This window comes from Copadichromis virginalis, linkage group LG5 (genome assembly GCF_057382275.1).
Source record: "Copadichromis virginalis isolate Kocher_CV1m ecotype Utaka linkage group LG5, C_Virginalis_male_GT1.1, whole genome shotgun sequence".
Lineage (NCBI taxonomy): Eukaryota > Metazoa > Chordata > Actinopteri > Cichliformes > Cichlidae > Copadichromis > Copadichromis virginalis.
This window is the reverse complement of record NC_140622.1, coordinates 14,565,360-14,585,869: the sequence shown is the minus strand read 5'-3', so window position 1 is coordinate 14,585,869 and position 20,510 is coordinate 14,565,360. Positions and strand designations below refer to the sequence as shown.

Below are 20,510 nucleotides of genomic sequence, written 5' to 3'. Positions count from 1 at the left end.
CATGCACAGAACAAAAAGGGAATATAAACATATGGCACCTAAACTCTGTAACGAAATAATTGCATACGAGGATTAACAATACAAAATACATTTAAATATTCAATGGAGTGTGTAAGGCAACTTCAGTATTCCACCTGCCATAAAGTTCTTAAAGACTCGCATGAAACAAACATTAAAGTCAAAACCAGTGAAGTTTGTGCCTGTGCAAGTAATTTTGCATTACCTTTTTCTTCTTTGAAAAGTGCACATATAGTTTTATATTATAATCAGTTCTTAAGTAAATATATCTCATATTATCTGACTTGTTTGATATTCACATTTTTACTATCCAACCCCTTACATACAAGCATTTAACAGTTACAGACCCCTGGCTGTGTAAAAACAGCAGACTATGTTCATTATGTCCCACTGCACCAGCATCATTGTTAAGGGGACTCATTATTAAGTTTAATCAGGCAGTTACAGGCACATTGCTTGAAACAGAAAAATAAGCCAGTTAGAGCTGCAACCATCAGTTATTTTCATGATTGCTTAAAAAAACAACAACCACTGATTGATTTTATATTTAAAATTACAGAAAATCATTACAGATATAGTATTTAAACTTTATATATGTACACATACATCACACACAGGACACCTATGCATTTCCAAATGTGGAGCCATTGTATGTTTGGCTTTTCACAATGAATTTTTATTTTTTGCATTTTGTGACAAGATACATCAACATCTACTCAATAAACTCAAATCTATGCCTCACGTTGAAGACTATGAGTTTCACTGACATTCAGAGATAAAAACCTGATTTGAAGCACTTTTCCCTACATCAAGACAGTATCTCTGCAATGTTTGATGTGTAATTTTTAAAGTTGCCATTCTGACAAAGAGAGGACTTTTGAAATCTCTTTTTCACAGACGTCCTTTTCACACTTGCTCGATAACAGTGATGATCCTTTAAATCATGTGGTGTTTGTGGATCTTTTGTGCGTTCGTAAAGGGTAAGGGTACAGAACGGTCTGGTGGGGATCTTAAAGTGAGAGGATGTGGGAACCCTAAAGTTCTACGGGGGTTGTACACTCAGGCGAGGAACAAGATTCTTTGAAAACAGATCTCAGGGGTCTTCAGATGTGCGCTCTTCACACATCGCTGAGCTATAAAGCCTTTGTTGGTCTCTCCACTTCAATGCTTTACGTCAAATGCTGCCAAGCTCTGGTTTTACTTGCCTGCTCTGCTATTTCTTTCTTAATTTTTTTACTTTAGTATTCTTTGAGAAGTCATCCATAAAAAATACAGAGATGTAGCAGTGTCATTCTCATTACCAGAGCTTTAAAGATAATTAATGTCAAGACCATAGTTCAGAAGATTATTTACAGCATCTGCAGGACTTCTGCACTAAACCATTTCAACTTTTGTGTCACTTCTATGATCCACATTTTTTCTTTGCGCCAGCAATCCAATCAACATCTAACTTAATAACGACTGACATTCAAAACACAATGGGAAGTTATTTCACGCATGTTGATTTAAAAGTTTTTCTTTATAAACTTTTCAGATAAATTCACACTCACTCCTCGTTTGACCACTACCAACTACTTTCATATCTAGGCTCATACATATAGCTCTCAATGAACATTTAACAATACAGCCCACAAGCAAACGAAAAGATAAAAACACAAAATTGTTTTTCTTGAGTAGATGTGATGTACCAAGAGCATCAGAGGAACAGTGGCTCGGCCAATCAAAGTATTTTGATAACTCATTTCAGATACCTTAAGATTTACTTAAAAGAACATTTGTGTAGATGCATGTAAATAAAAATGACAGTAGGGATTAGGAGTGTAAGTGGCCCACTTTATAGCTCATAGTTTAACAGTAGGTGATACTGTTTCCCTTTGGAGTTTCCTTTAACTACTAACTTTGTTCAGTTTGCACATTGCTCTTCAACCTGAATTCTGAGGTTATGTAAAGAGTTGTCCTCATTTGAACGTCTGCACCTGTATGACCGCAAATGTGTTTTCTGGTTGTATAAATACAATCATAAAACATACACATGTACACAGTGCACTGCAGACTAATGAAGTGTTAAATCTGCTGTGGTGCAACACATGTGCCAGGCAGTATTTGTTGTATTTTTATCATTTCATAATACGTCTTACACTGAACTTCTGTACAGCACGTTGTCAGTGGCTTTATTTCAACTTTTGTGCCTGAGAGTGAGAACACACAGAGAGCTTCTGAAGTAATGAAATGAATAAGCTTCTGACATCTATGAGCTTTTATTTTCAGTACTGATGAAATGGATGAAGCTCAACAGTGCCAACCAGAGACTGCTAAAGGGATGACAATCTATCAAGTCCATGCCAGATGCACGCATCCATAATCAAATTTACCTTAGTGATGAGTTAAGAGTACTTCATAAACAAACAGTGCTAAACATTACAGCCATCAACTCACTGTACACACAAACCAAACTTATTATAAAGTGTCATAGTATAAAATTAATGCTGAATCTCCTCCAGATACAAACGAAATACATTCATTTCTTATACACATACAAATTGACTCTACATGGCTAGCCAGCTAGCAAACTTGTATAAGAAAACACTTTTCGGTTATTAGAGCAGATATAGAAAAGGCCTTTGCTACCTGCTGACAGGATTTTTTTAAAATCATTTTAATATAGCTTATTATTATTTTCAATGTCATGCTTATAATAAATGTTTGCCAAAAGTAGTCCAGAATACTGTTCACTTCAGCTGCTCCTGCAGGGTTTAACACCCCAGAATCGAGTCGTCCCACAGCTTTTCCTCCTCTGTCCTAGTGTCTGCTTTCTCTTTTGCCTTCTTCTTCTCTTTTCTGTATTTAGGTTTAATGGACTCATCCTCTTCACCCTCCCTTTGCTTAACATTAATTTCAGTCTGAATATGCAGTTCAGTCTCTTTGCTATTCTTCATCATGACTTCTGGCTTTAATTTGTCCATAACTTGATCTCCTCTTTCCACTTTAAAGTTTTCCTTAAGGGATTTTCTTTCTTTTCGTCTCCACTTGCCATGAATTTTTGACTTTTTCCTGCTCCTCTCCTCCTCCGACTCAACAGATTGCTCTCTTCTTCTCTCCTCTGAGTCATCATCTCTTTCCCTCCTCTGGCGTTTCCTCCTCCTCTCCTCATCCCTTCCTCTCCTCACTCTCTCCCTATGGGATGTTTTAATCTGCCTCTTTTCTCTGTGCCTATATTCACTATGATCACTGTCACTTTCACTACTGCTGGAGGAGGAATACGAGGAGGAGGAGTAAGATAATGAGGTAGTACAGGAGGAAGAGCTTGACCTTCTCTGCCTTCTTCTCATGGGCCAACTAGTGAGCGGTGGAGGACCTGAGTTACGAAGAACTGGAGGAGGATAGTTGTAGTTTGAGGCACGTGACGGCAAGGGTGGGCCCTGAAACGATGAACACCCCATTTGAAGTGGAGAGTAATGACCAGAGTGGGACTGATGAGGAGAAATGGAGGTAGGAAGGAGGTTCGACACAGGTTTATTTAGTTCCACCATATTCTTCCTATTTATTACTTCCCGTTCTTCAGCTTCATCTTCCTTTTGCATGGTATCCTGAGGGAGGACCTGATTAGTCTTAGGAGTGATTCCACGAGCCTTCTGAACCTGAATGTAATCAGCCAGTTCATCTGCAAATGTGCTGTACAGTTTTTGCTGGGATTGGCATAGATCGATGACCTTCTTCTCCCTGAGCAAGAACACATAAACTTGAATTAGGCTGCTATTCAATCAGATAAATGGTGATGAAAAACCTACAAAATATAGCCTTAGTAAACCACAGAGGCATTCTGAGGTTCCTGCTTGAAAATGACATGCCCAAAATGAATTCATTATCTCTCTACAATTACAAACTCCCTGTAAACCAACTTGGTATCTAAATTTAGCTAACACTTGATTTGTGTCAGGTTGTTACAGGTTGCGATTCCTTTGTATATTTATAACAGTGTTATTTTCATATTATTTAGTGTCATCACAAATAATTACTTCTTGCCAAAGGTAAGCTGAAGTGCAATGTAGTAAATATTACACTTTAAAAGTTGACATTGTCTTCTTAAACTTACTTTATCTGGTGTTTGTTTCCCTGCATGTGGTCCTGGTACATCTCCACAGAGTTAAATTGCATACTACACATCTGACACATCAAGGAACTGCCTGGAGAAAAAGATTAGAAAGAAGAGAGATTTTTTTTAAAAATCCAACAACTTTCAACGGGCCAATAAAGATTTAGTAAAGTCATTTTTCTACTGTTTTACAAATTCTGGTTTTCTCCAAATCATTCATGCCATCTCCACAAAGAGATGCTGTAGCGCCTAAAGCTGAAAATAAAAAACAGGAAACTGCTTTATTAAACTTTCTGACATTCTGGCTCACCTGATTCAATCCCCTCGAGTCAGACTTATCAGATTAAAGTCAGATTATTGTTATAATAATAAATAATAACAAAACCACAGAATTATAGCTAATCAGACTATCTGAATCACATCCATACTTACTGTAATAATGCTACAAAGCCAACTTCTATTTGATTATCTCCTATTCACCCACCTGTGCTGGGATAAATCTTCACTGCTGATGTAGATGTTTCAACTAGATTTTTCACTTTTCCCTTCAGAACTTCCTGTTTCTTTTTCCCTTTCTTGTTAATGTTTCTGTCCTGGTTTCAGGCTGCTGTGGTGATTTTTATTAAATTCCTGAAGGATTTAACGCTCTTTGTATTATCCTGTTTGCTCAAAGGCAAAAAGTTACCTTGCTCTACATTGTGTCCTAGCTGTTTGAGCAGCTCCTGTCTGGCCTGATTCCTCTGGTGTTTGCGTCCACTGTAGTGCTGCAAGGCTACATGGGGATTCGTGAAGGAGGCAGTACACAGGGCACAGTACTTGTTGGGATCCTTCAAATCAACCTCTGTGCTACATGTAGCACTGGTGACTGCTGGATCCAAATCATGCTCCACAACACCCTCTGAGGATGGTTTTTGCTGAGACTTATCAGGATCCTGTTGGAGACCTGATGAAGCACGCACTTCTGTAGACTTCTCTATAAAATGACAGTGAAATCATGATGTCAACATATCTTCCTTACTGTGTGTAAATATCAAAATCTACATCAAGAAAATGCTTTTTGCATCACAGAGCTCAAACTTGCCTGATAGGTGAAGACTTTGTTTACGAAGATTTTTTGTATGGACTTTGCCTTCATAGTGTGATCTTGCCACCACAGGTGAGCTAAATACCATGTTGCAAAGCTCACAGAAATGATCTTTATCATTACTCATCGTCTGCTGCAAAAAACAAACAAAAACTATAAACTACTTATTTTATGAATACAAGATTGCTTTCATATACCCCTCATATTCTTTTGAGAGGGATATTATTAAAGCACTAATACTGTAGCTCTGATATTCTTCACTATTGGATGCTTACATTAGTTTGTCCTCACTCAGTTCTCATGATTACAGACAAGAGACTCCATCTGACAGAAAAAGAAAACTTAAACTTGGCCACTAACCTGGGCGCCTGTTGACTTTTCTGCTTTTTTGGTCTGCAGGTACAGCTTGAGTTTCTGAGCGTGTTTCTTTCCCTGCAGTTGGACAACATGTGAGACATTATTAGAAAATATTTTACTTATGGCAGGTCTAATTAAAGTTGTACTACGGTGCTATGATTTGTGCCTGGAGGATAAAACACACCTCATAGTGAGACAGCCGCTGTGACTTAAACAGCAGCACAGCCTCACACACATGGCAGTAACTGTCTGTAAGGAGACACTTCAGTAGCGCCTCTTCAGCTTTGTTTCCTGTGCGGCAGAATACATGAAAACTTATTTAAACATGAAGCACAAACGAAACACTATTAAATTATTAAATTCACATAAGAGAAAAGTTTGTCCAATACAACTTCCATTTTCTCAGTACACAGAAAAAAAAGGCTGAATCTTTAACTTTCACACAACCTTTATTGGATCATATATTAACCTATCTAATGGTTCTTTTTCAAAACAAACTAATTTGTTTTGTAATTTGTTAATTTATACAATATGCTTTGCCTTAGTGTGGCAAATCTCATTCAACATTTACAATGATTTTAATATGACCTGCTAATTCTACAAAGGTCTACACAACTGGGGAGTTGTGAATATAACCACTTAAATACATATTTCTATTAAAACGTTCCCCTTATGGAAAAGTTTATTTATCATTTATGAGGGAAAAGTAAGATACACTTTTATTTTTTTTAATCTTCTAAAACTATTTCCGCTCAACACACACTTCCTAAAGTAGCATGCAACACACATGTTGACACATACTGCATATTATATTGCTAGCCCATAACAAATTGTTACTTGATTTCTTCCATTCTGCAGATTCTGGTTGAGATGCAATAGCTGATTCACTAGTGGTGCATTCAGTGCCAATTAACTAAAAGTAGACGTAAAAAAAAGAAAAAAAAAAATGTGACAACTTAAATACCCACACATAAAACAAAAAAGTTAGACTAATTCCTAAATAAATAAAAAATAGATGACAAATTACCCTTTTGTTGCAATACCTGTTTAGTGATTTACTTTTAAAAAGTACAGTTTAGTGATGACACTCACGCATGTGGATTAAATATTAAGTTTTACAAGCAAAGAAATAACTTGTCTGCTCGGATATTTTGATAAAGTGTGGCCCAGAAACAACATTAAACCACACTGAATGAGCATGATGTTTCTGTGTTATTTCAACAACCTAACTGTTCAGCCAGTCTTGTATTGCTCATATTTTCAAAACTTTGAAGGACATTTTGCAACACAGAAATATGAAATTTATTAAAGTGAAATCAACGAGTACAGTGCTGATACCAGTAAATAACAATGTTTAGGCAAGATTATTGATGTTGTAGGCTGTACTGAACTAATCATAGGACATGATGACTGGTGGAGACTGAATTTCTGTTAGAAGAACTAAAATTGTTAACTACTTTACTTCAGTAGTTTTTTTAAATTAAAAAAATAACTTATTTAAAATATCTGCGTTTGTCTCAAATGTAAACACATGCACTTGCAGAGGTGCTTATCATGAAAAAATTTTCTAATTGAAATTACGGGACAGTCTGATATACTTATAAATACTGAAAATTACTATGAAAAAGAAAATAAGGCAATCAAAGGTGATGAGGGTTTACTTTTAAAGTGCTGAGTATCAACACTGGCATCCTACATGAAGTGCTGTGAAGCACATATAAAGGACCTCAGGACAATTAAACACTAAAAGGTGTTTAAATGCAAGAAATAAAAGACTGAAACAAGTACTCTATATGTACTCACTCTGATGCTCCTGAAGAATTTATGTGCACTGATATATTTCAAATATTGTACTTACCAAATGACTTTCCATTTCCATTTATTATCCTTTCACCTTGAGAACACTGTTTTAGTTTACTAATGAGTTTAACCGGCACAAAAAAGGTGGATGCCAACTTTAAGTTTTAGCCTCAATGATGCTTCAGGTGCTAAGGTTTGCAGTCCTTAATATTGTTTGTTTTTTTTTTGTTTTTTTTAAATGGCGACATTTCAGACTAAGTTTACAATTAGACTAGCTTTCCCATGTAGGATGAAATAAATTATGTCATCCACTTAACAGTTTATGGCTTCTGCTGCTAAAACCGGTTAGTCGACGAATCGGTTAGCATTAACTACCGGTATATGGAATCATTTAAAGGGACTGTTTCGTTTCGTGTGGGGGTCGAACTTGCTGGTACTAGCTCTGAGACAAACAACATAAGGAAAAGTACCCTAACTGTTCATGGTTTAATCATCAAGCTGGGCCAAGGGTAAGAGGGAGATTTTCGGGGCGATAGTTTCTACTATCCTCCTCGTAGAGACCGCTATAAAATTCTGAAAGCCCCTCACGTTAAAGCAGATTAACGTTAGGCAGCCGACGTTAGCAAATTTAGCTAAGCAGCTAACGAGCTCACTAGAATAATGAGCTGGCTAGCCACATAGCAGAAAAGCTAACAAAGGCGCAGCAGGTAGGGTGCCATACGGCTGAATTTTCACATTCTGAAGACAACTCACCTTCAACCTGGGTACTATCTATTTTATTGTTTATTACTTTGTCAGCACCTGTGACAGAAGTCGCGTTAGGGATACTGGCAATGTTATTTTGAGAGTCTGACTCCGCAGTTAGCGAAGTACAGCCACTTGTGTCGTCCATCTTTTTTTCCCTACCTGAACGTGCATGCGCAGTAGTATTGTAGTCCTGGTACAGGAAAGCTAGTTTTAATAACTTACATCCTCCGTATTTTTTCGTCTTGTGTATTTTAAAGACTTGTTTTCATGAAAATCCTTTAACGAATAATCAGAAACGGCAACGGGAAAATCTCTCTGTTATGCTCAAATGATTTACTTCTTCTATCGAAATATCTAAAATCACGACTCTGCGCATGCACAGCAGGACCCGGATCCTTAGTATGTAAATGGAACTGATTCATATTTATGTATTTGCTACTTTTTTATCATCTAAGAAGTCAGTGTTTTCTCTCTATGCCTTATATTCATATCATTAGCTGCACCAAAAATGAAGAAAAAAAAACAAGTTAATATCAAAATAGATATTTTATTCTGGGACATCATTTTCACATCGAAAAAAACAAGACAAATTTACTGACAAACATTACAAACAGCAAGGCCAGATGATCACAAAATCACGTCAAGGCAGAAATACAAAGGAAGTGGGTTACTATAGAAAAGCCGTCTCTGGAAAGATGTCACTTTCTCTTCTGAAGCTCTCTGGCTAAGGCATCCAGCTGTGGAAAGAATTTAGTATGGCATTAGACTAATACACAGAAATCAATACAGGCTACACACAGATATGCACACTATGGCTGGATAAGCACAACTTCACTAATATGTGTATGTCAGTCAAGAATTTTCAGTCAATGTCAGTCAGATTTCAGAGTAGACAAAATCTCATGATCATATGATCATAAGAAATATACTGATGGCAAGACATTGTGATTCAAGTACCATTAAACATGCTACTGTTCATCTCTGCTTTTCTCACTTACAAGAATGTTTCTCAGGATACTCCTCCTCTGGGGTCTCAGGTAGCTGCATTCCCCTGCTTCACACAGCTTAATCTCCTCTGAAATCTAAGAAGCAAAACAGATTGAGGTTAAGGGATAAAGGGTATCTTCATTCTCAACAGAAACTACTCAGTGATTGGTTAAATTATTCACACAAACACTTATCCCAACCTCTGATGTGCCAAAGGAGTCCAGCTCCCTTTTTCCTCCAGGATACCAACCATGGGACCAGTGCTGGGCAAAGGACAGCTGAGCCCCCACACAGAGAAGCAGCCCCAAGAGCAAAGCCAGTCGAGACACACACATGATATTCCCACCTAGAAGAATGGACATAGAGTTAGTTTGAAAAATATTTGAAGAACACATTCTTTATTGAGAATTTCCTGCAATAAAAGCTAAAAAGAAAAGTGTTGTTAGCTGCAATAAAGTTAATTTTAAGATCTGAGCTAAAACATTTCAGTGCAAACTTGCTATATTATTATGGATGCTGGCTATCATTTCAGGCGAACATCCAAATTTTTCACTGCATTTGGAAAACTTTTACATAACATCACTTTAAGCCAGGGGTGTCAAACGTAAGACCCGCAGACCAGAATCAGCCCTGCAAAGACTCCAATCGCGGCCCACTGGATGGCTCTGGAAAACGTGAAGGAACACATACATTTTTTAACTTGTTACTGCATTTTCACAAATTTTACAGCTTTTCCCACTCATAAAGAAAAATGAGTTTGACATCCCTGCTTTCGGCGCTTCTATCATTTACTCAATTTTGAGTACAATATTCTAGTTGTCCTTTGTCATTCTGAAAGTAAATATTGAAAGTATCAGATCTTGAATCGAATAATAGTTTTAGATAAACTACTAAAACTGGGCAGAAATGTAGTAATTTGTCCTTACCTTAGTCTTAGATTTCACAGCTTTATCAGTCCAAGTTTCCCTCAGTGTACCTGCAGGGGTTCACTTCAAAATGTTCTTTTCCTTTGGTGGATTTAGTGCTAAAATCAGCTTGCGGTACAACCGAGGTGTTTTACTGAAGAGATTCTCTGCTCCCTCTTTCTTCCCCTCAATATATAGACCAATCCCCCAGCACACATCATTGTCTTCCTTATTCTTCCCCGCCCATTTTTGACCCCTTTGACTCCCTCTTCTTCTAAGGGGTCAAATGAATCATCCATGGGGACGAGACGTACATGCGGTCCGACCAATTCCAATTATCATCTGTAAACAGCACTGACACCCATCTATACCACCAATATCCTCTTCTACACTATGTCAATTTAAATAAGACATTCAAGTCATTATTAGTGAGATCCATCATCATTCTGTCACAGTCAGTGCTCATTGAGGATAAACCTTATACACGGTCAGCTTGCTTTCATTACTGGCTCTCAACAGGGAGGGCCTTTTAAGTAAGAATGCTTAGCCATACAATGTCTGAAGCTTCAATTTCCTACTTTTTACACCAGTATTGACCACAATGAACCACCACACGTTTTCTCTCTGACCTTGCTGACACCTCAGGGGGATCTGATAGGAAGAGGAACAAATACACTGGATTCCTGACCAATCCACAGGTGACATTATTGTCAATTAGAGGAGAAAAGGTATTTATGTTTCAGTTCACACCCAGGAAGTGACTGCATATGTTGCTACAGATGTAACATAACTCATTAGACATAATCAGTCAGTGGTAGATGCTACAACAGGCCAAGCTGACCATTAATAAAATCAGTACATTTTGATGTAAAAATTTAATCTTAATGGCCAATTCGTTTTCCCATTGCCTTATTCATCAAATACTATAATTAACTTAGAGGGCTAAGTTTGGTCATTATTAATGTATTTTTTTCACCCTACGAAGCAGAAATGAAACCATTTTCACTAAAGGTATTTCCTTTACATATTTGTGTGTATTATTGTAGGGTTCTTGCAATATGAGGCAACTGATATGAGGTGGCTGATGTGATTATATATATATAAATAAAATTGAATCTCATGTTGGCGCGTAAGTGAAACTAGCCCCGTTTAAAAATGGATATCTGCAGATTAGGCTCGACAGTGAAAGGTTTGTTGCTAAACATCCAGTTCTTTCAGTAGGTGTTGCAGACTTTGTGTTAACATTTTGACTTAAAGCTGCCTCTTAAATCACAGCATTTTTCAGCTCTTGATATAAAATTAGGAATTTCTTGTCAGTGTCAATAAAAATAAATACTGTACCCATCACACCGAGTAATATTAGGGTTAAGGGTTAACTCAGTACTAACACTACCAAAAATAGTCGCTTTCCATTCTTTATACCTTTCAATACTTCAACAACACCAGTGAATGAATGGTGCAAAGGGTTCGATATTGACTGGAAATCTTTCAAGAGCAGGAGTGCCTGATCCTTAAGGTAACCACAACCCATAGTCAATTATTTGGCACCACAGCACCAGCATTAGTTATTGAGAGGTGAGCTGTACATGTGTGTCAGATCATCGTGACTTTAAAGAAGCAGAGAAAACGTGGACGCACAAATTGTACTTAGAGATGGGATGTATGCTGACAAGAGGTTAAAATCTCAAGCACTTTATTAGGTTTGAACAGTATCTTGCTTAGAAAGGCCATTTGGCATTATATAATTATATATAATTTTATCATATATAATTATATATACATATATTCAAATGTTGAATAACAAAAAAAACACAAGAAACAAACTTAGGCAAAATAAAAAATAGGATTTGCTTAAGACAATCATACCAAATTAAAAAATGGCCGAAACACATCTGTAATACATTTGAAAATGGTCCCGATACAGTTCAATATACATCTTTAAAAAAAAATTACAGGAGGGAATAGAAAATAAAATAAGCAAGGCAGCAGACAGGAATGAATTATAAATAACCTTACATTATGTACAAAAGCGGAGAGGGTGTTGACCACTGGGAGGAATGGTTCAAGAGGGAAAGTGAAGGATAAAAAGGAAGCAACAAGTGAGCGGAGATGAATAGGAGACAAAGAGAAGGTGATGAGAAGAGAAAAGTTGGGCAACAGTTTTCTGCTGTCTCCCTTTCTAGAAATGGAGACCGTGGATTGAGTTTCATAAGGGCATTCAAAACGCTCCAGTGGGGGAAAACTCCTGGAATAAAGGGATAAAACAAGGGTAACTGGTTTCCCTTGGTGGTAAAGGATGCAAATCCTATTTCTGTGTTTTAGTTCTACATTCGGGGTACCAACACTTGATTACTAGTCATGGATCCCACGTTCAGCTGATATGGAATGAAATTAAAATACTATGCATTTGAAAAAAAATAAAATAAAGGTGTCAATGTTAGTTTGATGTACACAAGCACGAAATCCACAAATATACAACTACAGGGAATGTGAAAGAATAACTGACCCACACTTGGTTCTGGCTCCCTCAATTTGTCACACAAAAAGGATTTGTCATTGGTCAACAGGTGAAACATGAGGAAATGCATGCGAGTTAAGAAAACTCCAGGGATGATTCATTTGTTTTGAAAACCTACCCGTGAGGCACTTCATCAGTTCACTTATAATAACAAAATTAACAAAATATTGGGTCTCACAGTTTGGCACAGTGTCATGTTTTGTGGTCAAATTGCAGTGAGACATGATCACATGATTGAAACGTGCACAACAAACCCCTGTAATTTAAGAACAGACAGTAACGCTAAGCATCCCCTCTTCTATAACCTGATGAAACACCCAGTGAGTGTCAATGTAAATAAATGAAAAACATAATGGAACCTAACCAATCGTGTTAGCACTTGTGATGCTTTGGAACAAAAAGACCTGAAATGAAGAACATGACCCACTCACAGCCAACAGTGATTTGAGTGACTGGTCAGCTTAGCTGTCCGCTACTTTTAAGTAATCAGCCTAGGGCTTTGAGACCTGAAAACCCTTCAACAGATCAAACACAGTATAGTCACCATATTGTAAAAATCAAGGCCATATCTTTTTGACCTTAGCTCTCATTTGGTTCTGTACTTTTTAAGGGCTTTACATTTGGTGCAAAGAGTGCATAAGTGTTCAAACAATCAACATTGATGCGATCAACCCTTCTCAAAATTTATTATTTTTAAAAACGATATAGCCACTATCAGTTTGACACACTTGATTGTGCTCCTTCTTTTAATAAAATAAATTAAATAAAGGAGTGCTAATGTAATGTAGATTATACACAAGTATGGGTCTGTTTACAGTTAAAAGCTACAATAAGAAACACTGAACTAGCTGGAAAATTCTAAAAGAAGGAGAAAAAAAAAGATTAAATTTTTTATTACAGTCTTTTAAAATCCAGCTGTGGGATCATATCTGAATACCCTGACTTTGGTGGAAGCCAGTACCACTTGAAGGTGACACAGCTGCAGAGATCAACTCAAGTTGAATATGTTCAATTTGTAAATTTAAACATCCTGGCATCAGTCATTTCCTGAGCGGACTGACCTAAAACCCTGCGGTTAACAGACATCATTTATCTTTTATTACAATCAAAAAAGGGCATGGCCTCAATGTTGACCTTGGATTAAATAAAAACACTGTAGTTCAAGTCTGAGCGCCATCCTACGACATTCATTTAAAAAAAGCATTGCATGGCACATTTCCTCTTTTAAAGTAACAACAAATCCATTTTTGAGAGAAATTGTTAGCAACAGCATTCGAGTAAAAGAAAACATTCCTCAGTTATCAATATTCATGATGGGAATTAAAAAGGCATCGCTCTGAAGGAGTGACAGCGCAGTCTCGTGACCCGACGCCAAATATTTAAAAAAGAAAAGGAGGAAAAAAAGACAGTAAATCCCAGCAGGCTCAAAGGAAAACTATAAACCCAGACAGAAAGGAAATACAGTCTACAAAATTAAAAAAAAAAATACTGAAGTGCTTATGTAAACAAAACAAATGCTGGGTATTGTTGATTTGTATGATGCAATAATGAGTTACTGTTTATGATTTGGCTCGCCAACATCATCAACATTACTGCTGATACCGTAACAGACCCTAGAACGTCATATAAGCCTTAATAAAACTACATGTCTTGAGTGTACGGGGCATATAAAATCTCAATGTTTTAATTAGTGATCCTTGGATAGCTCAAAAGTTTTGCTGTTCTGAACATCTAAAGATGAAAGTCTCCAGACTCCAGAGCTACATACCCGACTAAGTGAAGGACTTTGGCACTTTGCAGACACGAGAAAGCGATGTGGAACCACGCCACAGCGCTCTCTGCCAGCTTGTGCTCCAGTTCAAACACACACAGACGCTCAAAGAATAATTAGCGGCTCCTGGTATTTAGGGTGTACGTTTACACATATTAAAACCTGAGACTATGAGCTACATCAGAGATTCCGATCTCCAGTAATGAGCTACCTCTGAACCCCTGAAACCTAACAGAGAGAAACTGTAACTGGCTTGGAAAGCTGTTTGTTTTTTTTTTTGCCAAATCGAGGCAACCGACCCAATGTAGAGAAAAACTGCTTGTGTGAATGTCTGAGGAGTGAAAAACAGTTCAGGGTCTGTGGGTGAATGTAGAAACTTCTGCTACCACACAAAGTTGCTACAGTGTGGCTCGGGCAAAGTTTAAAATGTTTTAGGTCTCTGTCCCCAAGGTGTTTACAAAAAATAAAAACAAATGGTTGTTGTACATTAGCCACCAAAGCATTAGATTTATAGTCATATATATTTATATATTTATACCAATAAAATACATTACAGGTGCCACCCTAAAATGCAGCCAAACTCAAAACTGTGTCTAAAACCATAATAATAAAATGCAACACAGTTAGGTATATATATACATATTGGGGAGGGGGGGTGAAGATGGAAAGCAAAATAGGGGTGAAGGGCTGTATTAACATCATTACAAAATATTCAAGAAGGCATCTCAGTTTTTTTCTCTGTCCAGCTGCACTGCCCTGTTCTGTCCTTTGGGAGGAGACCTCTTTTCCCTTTTCCTCCGGGCAGTTCAATCCCATCCACAGATCAAGCTGTGATGAGTTTTTTGTTGTTGTTTTTTCAAAGATCCATCAGATGGGGATACGCAGCTCTCTGCATGGCAACATACTGAATGTGTGTGCTCTGGAGCGTGTATATGCTTTTATGAAGTGCATGTGGATATCTATTCATCCATTCATCAATGGCAGGTCCCTACTTGAAGTTGGCATAGTCAGAAAAAGCATCAATGTATTCTTGAACCACTTTGTAGCAGAACTCGTACTGCTCCTGCAAAGGGGAGAGAGAAAAAAAAAACAGCTACATCAGCTGGAGCTATCAATCTGTGACAGTTCAGTCACTGAAGTCATCGAGCCCACAATCTGAGAGGCACTGCGTACTCTCAGGCTAGCAGCTTGTCAATCAACCTGCTTTATCTCCCTTTTTGACTCTTGAAAATACTGACTTAGTTTTTACAGATGTCACAGAGCAAGAGAGCCAAGGGTCCCTTTTCTCATAGACCTCTACAGGACAACGGAGGCACTGGTCAATAGAAAGAATGTGGGTTTAATACTCTTCCACATTAGCTTCAGTTTTCAGACCCAGAAGCTACATACGCCCCTTTTCTACTAGGAACTGCAGTATTACCCACTCAGCTTGACTCGACTCAGTTTTTAGGGTTTTCCATTAAGCGTCTACAGCCAGCTGAGTCTGAACATTTGAAACACCTAAACAAGATCAATAAGAGCATCTTTCAAGGAAGTCAGTGTGATGAAAGCAAACTCTCCTCGTCAAAGACAAACTTGCTGCATAATGGGGCATTATAATAAATGAAAAGTTCAAGTTCAAGTGTAATAAGTCCTTACCAGTGTCTGCACCATGTGGGGTCTCTGCAGTCTGAGGCTCTTCACTGTCTGGAAGACATCCAGGATCCCTTCTGCTTTCACCCGCTCCAGAACTGTACTCAATGCACAGAAAGTCCCCGTCCGGCCAGCACCAGCACTGTAAACACAAACACAGCCAAAAATGCAAACCTCAGTATGCACGCTGGAGTCCGAGCCTGCAGAAATAACACATGCAAATAACATTTGTTTTGAGCGTACTTGCTAGAAACAAAAAAAGGGTAGGAACTGATCTGGGAGCAGTTAAAATATCATAAGGAAGAAGAGAACAATTAGTCTGAGCTGTTTTTTCCTGTGGTTTGTTTAGAGGAACAGTTTCCCAGCACCTACAATTGCAGGGCAGTTTAGAAGTGTACAACAGAAAAAAATGTAATTATATTAATGTTACGCATTTATCTCCGTAAATTTTGTTAGACTGGCACATACAAATTCAAAGGTTAGGGGTTTGTGTGTGTCTGTATTTTCTTACCTGCAGTGCACAGTGATTGGGTGGTTGCCAGATTGCTGCTGTTGTCTCTGCACTGCAGCAATTAAGTTGATCATGCCTTTACCATCAGTGGGGATGCCCACCTCTGGCCAGCCATGGAAATGGAATTGACGCACTACTCGAGTCTTGTTCTCCTGGATGATAAAACAGATAATAAACAGATAATGTGTTTGTTCCATGTTAGAACTGCTCGGTTGTTTTATAGTATTTCATCATTTCATTGAGCCCTTTATTACCCTGGTGTTGGTGACCAAGAGGTCACGCACTGTGTAACTCTCGTTCTCTTCCTCTCTTTTAAGCTCAATTGTGATGTCTCCATGGGTCACTGCTGAATCACTGGGCCAATACTGAGCACATTTCTCCTATAGGACACAGGACATGGAAAAAAGTCAAATAAAGGTTGATGACATGTTAGAAGTCATAAAATACCAAGCAGATTTAAAATGTCAGACACATCTGAAATATATGCTAATTTTTATATTGTATATGTAGTACTTTAGTACTGCATCCATCTACTTGGAACACAGAGAGAACCTTTATTACACATTAATTACAAAAACTAAGGAAAAAAAAATGAAACTGAACTGGTAACGCTGGAATCTTTATTTCTAATTCTGGCCTTTAAAAAGGGATTTACCGTTACTGTTGAGCTTTCCAAAAAAAAAAAAAAAAAAAAAAAAAAAAGTTGCTTTTACTTGCTGGGAATAATTTATAGTGCAGTTAATAGAGATTCATGATAAAAACATGTCCACTGGCAAAATAACAGTTCTGCACATGTACTGCAATTTGTACAATGCAAGCCAGATGCACACATGCAGAAACACACCGTTTCACTTCACAATTCACCCCAGAATTAAGATGTTTCTAATATCAAAGTAGTACAGTTATAGGTATCACTGAATTGAACAGTACATGTAAGATTTTATTTCCCAACAAATCGAGCGTTTAATGGAGATAAAACAGTTGACTGAAGTTGCCAGCCTGTCATATGTAATGTAATTAAAAGTGACCAGTGATAAGAGGGTCATTTCCTCACTTCCTATTCGCCACTGAACTGTCAAAATCCAGTTGATTCACAGTAGAAGAAATGATCTTTGAAAACGGAGACACCAGTGAGAGCGTGCACTCAAACTCTCGCACTCTCAGTTGCTGCTTTTTTAGCTTGCTGTGTAGTTTTGTGTTGTTTGTGCATAAGGCTTTATACTGTGAGAGAGACAGTCAACAGCAGTATGTGTGTGACATAATATTTGCTAGTGTCTCACAAGAGAAATGTGACGCCACAAGTAATACATTATACAAGACTGGTAGCATCCAGTTGGAATCAGTCCCGATATCAATATTCTATCTTTACCAGTTACTGATTCGGTATCTAATACCAGATCAATAACTGCACACACACAGACACACACAGAGACCTGGCCTCTCTCCTCCAGCTCAGTGAGCATGACTATGGAGCAGCTTCTCCACTCCCAGATCATCCTCCAGAAGTCCTCTATAGTGTGTTGCAGGGGCCCCTGGCTCGCCATATAAGCATCCTTCTGACGATAGCCCTGTTACCACAAGGAGGAAAGAGACAGGAGTGATGTCCACGGAGAAAAAGTTTAATGATGCAAAAAAAGAGAGAGAACAAGAGCGGAGGGAAAAAGGTAGATGTAAAAAAAAACGATCGATTGCACGCATTAATGAAATGAAATGCTCCACTCTAATCCGGACACTGTTACACTCACATCAATGAAGGAAGCATTGACATAGTCGGTGTTCTCCTCTCCTCGTTTGACTGGAATGATCACTCTGTTGAACTCATCTGTTAGAATAAAGGAGAAGCATTTCTCTTGATTAATGGAAAAAGCTTTAAGCGTTTGCACAGGAGCATATGCATTAATAAATACGCTGTTTTTATGCATTACTAATTCATATAGGCGCCAAATAAAAACCCACACCGCACAACTAAAATAGCTCGACTCACATGGAATGATCTGCAGAACTCTGTTCTTCTTCATGTTGACAGGAAGGTTGCCCGTTCTCATCTTGTCATTTTGAATCTTGATGGATGTCAGTTTCTAGAAATTACAAGATAACAAGCAAAAGTTTAAATTACTTCGAACTTCACAATATTACTAGTAGGAACCTCAATTGATACAAAATAATGCAAAAAGGAGGGGAGTAACAGAGAATAATTTGTCTACGGAAGAACACATAAGCAGACCTTAAATTCAGCCTCCAGACCACTGCAGCCAGCTCCAGGTGAGGGCGCATAGAGTTTGGCCAAGTGGGATTCCAGTGAGGTCACCTCTAACTCTGTGTCTCCGTACAGATAGTGCTCTAACAGCGCTTGGAAGATAAAAACGTACTGCATCTGTGGGAGAGAGTGATGATTGTGCAGAGCAAGACGGAATAAAAGGAAATCGTGAATAAATGACTCCGATACAGAGTTTTGATAATTCAGTAGTTAGTGTCTAGGTTTTTGCTTCTGCATTATAATCATGAATCTACCGTTGGTGCTTTGTGTTGATACTCCACTTACATCTGTCTGAACCATTTGACAGCGTTGGGCTCTTATCCTGGTGACAAAGCCAAACACGTCCACCTTCTTTTCCGCGATCATCATGTCCAACATGGCATCGATCACAATAAAGGTACCAGTCCTCCCCACACCCGCACTGACAGAAGGAAACATGATCTTGTGAATTGGAAGTAGTGTGCAGAGAAATACATAACAAAAACACAGTGGGCGGCGTGAAGCACACCTACTTACCTGCAGTGAACAACAATGGGCCCAGCATACTGGGGGTTGCAGGCCTTGACCTTCTTTAGGAACTTGAGCATTCCAATAGGGGTGAAGGGCACCCCGAAGTCTGGCCAGCTGGTGAAATGGAACTGGGTGATGAGGCGCTGAGGCTTCTTCCCAGAAACATCTCCTACCTGAGACACAAACAACACACACCATAAAGTAAACCAGAATATATAAAAAAAAAAAAAACACACAACAAATTTCACAGTATGTACAGAACAGACTTTACACTGATAAACCAGGCATGGAAACTTATTCTGATAATAAACTTCAAAACAATGAGTAAAGCTCAACAGTTAAAGGACAAGCATGGTACCTGTTGGATGCAGAACTTGCGGATGGTGTAATCCACTAGAACCATTGTGTCTTCTACAGACACCCGAATGTTCCCATATGTCCAGCAGCCCTGGTCCGGCCAGTACTGAGCACACTTACACTAAAAAATACAGAGTGATTCGAGACAAAGCACATGCGTAAAGAAGTGCATGTAATGAAACACTCAGGTATTACAGTATTGCTGTAGGATTAACAGAACAAGTACAGTAGAGAAAACAAAGACAGGTTCAGTCATGCTGTGAAGGTCTTTGCATAAGGACTCATACAAGGGGGGCTTTAAAGGAGCACTCAATTTACCATCTTAACTATATTATGAATGTGGATACAAATGCAATCGTTCATATGTTAAAAAGCTGTTATAACATCACATAAATCAAATTAGCTCAAAAGAAGCATCATCATCATCATGTGTCCAGCTCTCTCACCTCTTTTCTCTCCTTCAGATTGGTCACCATGACTATTGTGACTGTGTTCTGCTCCCAGATCATACGCCAGAAGTCATTTACAGTTTCCTCCTTTGGCCCTGAGAGATTGAGACAGATGAAGCAATCAAGAAGCACAATCAGGTTTATTATTAGCGAACGACGGCACAGTTTGTTTCTGCCTGACTGCAACTGCCAGCCTCACCTTGAGCTGCAATAAACTTGTTCTTCTCTTGGTAACCCTGCAGAAGTAAAAGGCCGCGAGGACACATTAGCATGACACTGAATAAAATGTGATCGGTAAAAAGCAGAACTGTGGAAAAGAAGCTCAATGTATATACAAACATTTATAAATGAGGCATTAATAAAGTCAGAGTCTGGGACTCCCTCCAGAGATGAGAGATGCACCCTGGAGTGATCATCTGGGAGAGAAAGAATGACGCATGTTAATTCCACCTCAGTTTAATTGCGACTTTTTTCTTTTTGAAACTACGAGATCTGTTTTTTGTGTCAGTCAGTA

The 20,510-nt window shown here is 38.2% G+C and overlaps 3 protein-coding genes across 4 annotated transcripts in view; all 3 read right to left on the bottom strand.

The window, feature by feature from the left end:
- Nucleotides 1-1,518: 1,518 nt before the first annotated feature.
- zmat1 (zinc finger matrin-type 1) lies at nucleotides 1,519-8,249 on the bottom strand. The gene is made up of 7 exons (XM_085456085.1): nucleotides 8,106-8,249; nucleotides 5,737-5,843; nucleotides 5,556-5,627; nucleotides 5,193-5,328; nucleotides 4,797-5,084; nucleotides 4,112-4,202; nucleotides 1,519-3,738 (listed from the first exon to the last, which is right to left on the bottom strand). Exons 1-7 carry the CDS (start codon nucleotides 8,242-8,244, stop codon nucleotides 2,772-2,774), a joined length of 1,800 nt encoding a protein of 599 aa, XP_085312211.1. The 5' UTR covers nucleotides 8,245-8,249; the 3' UTR covers nucleotides 1,519-2,771.
- A 391-nt stretch (nucleotides 8,250-8,640) lies between these two features.
- gnrh2 (gonadotropin-releasing hormone 2) lies at nucleotides 8,641-10,145 on the bottom strand. Of its 2 annotated transcripts, XM_085456087.1 has the most exons (4): nucleotides 10,013-10,145; nucleotides 9,287-9,432; nucleotides 9,098-9,181; nucleotides 8,641-8,836 (listed from the first exon to the last, which is right to left on the bottom strand). In XM_085456087.1, exons 2-4 carry the CDS (start codon nucleotides 9,419-9,421, stop codon nucleotides 8,798-8,800), a joined length of 258 nt encoding a protein of 85 aa, XP_085312213.1. In that variant the 5' UTR covers nucleotides 9,422-9,432; nucleotides 10,013-10,145; the 3' UTR covers nucleotides 8,641-8,797. The 2 variants fall into 2 exon arrangements, with proteins under 2 accessions (XP_085312213.1, XP_085312212.1); XM_085456086.1 differs by lacking the exon at nucleotides 10,013-10,145 and having other exon boundaries at nucleotides 9,287-9,548.
- A 1,507-nt stretch (nucleotides 10,146-11,652) lies between these two features.
- Nucleotides 11,653-20,510, bottom strand: part of ptpra (protein tyrosine phosphatase receptor type A) — a 31,129-nt gene continuing 22,271 nt past the window's right edge. Inside the window, exons 9-22 of the mRNA XM_085456084.1 lie at nucleotides 20,336-20,412; nucleotides 20,196-20,232; nucleotides 19,994-20,091; nucleotides 19,549-19,668; nucleotides 19,197-19,363; nucleotides 18,966-19,101; nucleotides 18,648-18,797; nucleotides 18,408-18,501; nucleotides 18,169-18,245; nucleotides 17,857-17,991; nucleotides 16,678-16,803; nucleotides 16,424-16,575; nucleotides 15,919-16,054; nucleotides 11,653-15,343 (exon numbers count right to left, since the gene is read on the bottom strand). Coding sequence (XP_085312210.1) covers nucleotides 15,269-15,343; nucleotides 15,919-16,054; nucleotides 16,424-16,575; nucleotides 16,678-16,803; nucleotides 17,857-17,991; nucleotides 18,169-18,245; nucleotides 18,408-18,501; nucleotides 18,648-18,797; nucleotides 18,966-19,101; nucleotides 19,197-19,363; nucleotides 19,549-19,668; nucleotides 19,994-20,091; nucleotides 20,196-20,232; nucleotides 20,336-20,412 — 1,580 coding nt within the window. The 3' untranslated portion in view covers nucleotides 11,653-15,268. The remainder of the gene's footprint in view (nucleotides 15,344-15,918; nucleotides 16,055-16,423; nucleotides 16,576-16,677; nucleotides 16,804-17,856; nucleotides 17,992-18,168; nucleotides 18,246-18,407; nucleotides 18,502-18,647; nucleotides 18,798-18,965; nucleotides 19,102-19,196; nucleotides 19,364-19,548; nucleotides 19,669-19,993; nucleotides 20,092-20,195; nucleotides 20,233-20,335; nucleotides 20,413-20,510) is intronic.

What these genes read in the sequence shown, in the direction of transcription:
- zmat1 (XM_085456085.1), bottom strand. Translation starts at nt 8,244, where the DNA reads ATGGACGACACAAGTGGCTGTACTTCGCTAACTGCGGAGTCAGACTCT. An exon ending in AGATAGTACCCAGGTTGAAG is followed by an intron (nt 5,844 to 8,105) that starts GTGAGTTGTCTT and finishes TCTGCCGCACAG; the next exon opens with GAAACAAAGCTGAAGAGGCG. An exon ending in GGAAACAAACACCAGATAAA is followed by an intron (nt 3,739 to 4,111) that starts GTAAGTTTAAGA and finishes GTTCTTGCTCAG; the next exon opens with GGAGAAGAAGGTCATCGATC.
- gnrh2 (XM_085456086.1), bottom strand. Translation starts at nt 9,481, where the DNA reads ATGTGTTCTTCAAATATTTTTCAAACTAACTCTATGTCCATTCTTCTA. An exon ending in ACTCCTTTGGCACATCAGAG is followed by an intron (nt 9,182 to 9,286) that starts GTTGGGATAAGT and finishes TTTGCTTCTTAG; the next exon opens with ATTTCAGAGGAGATTAAGCT. An exon ending in GTATCCTGAGAAACATTCTT is followed by an intron (nt 8,837 to 9,097) that starts GTAAGTGAGAAA and finishes TTCTTTCCACAG; the next exon opens with CTGGATGCCTTAGCCAGAGA.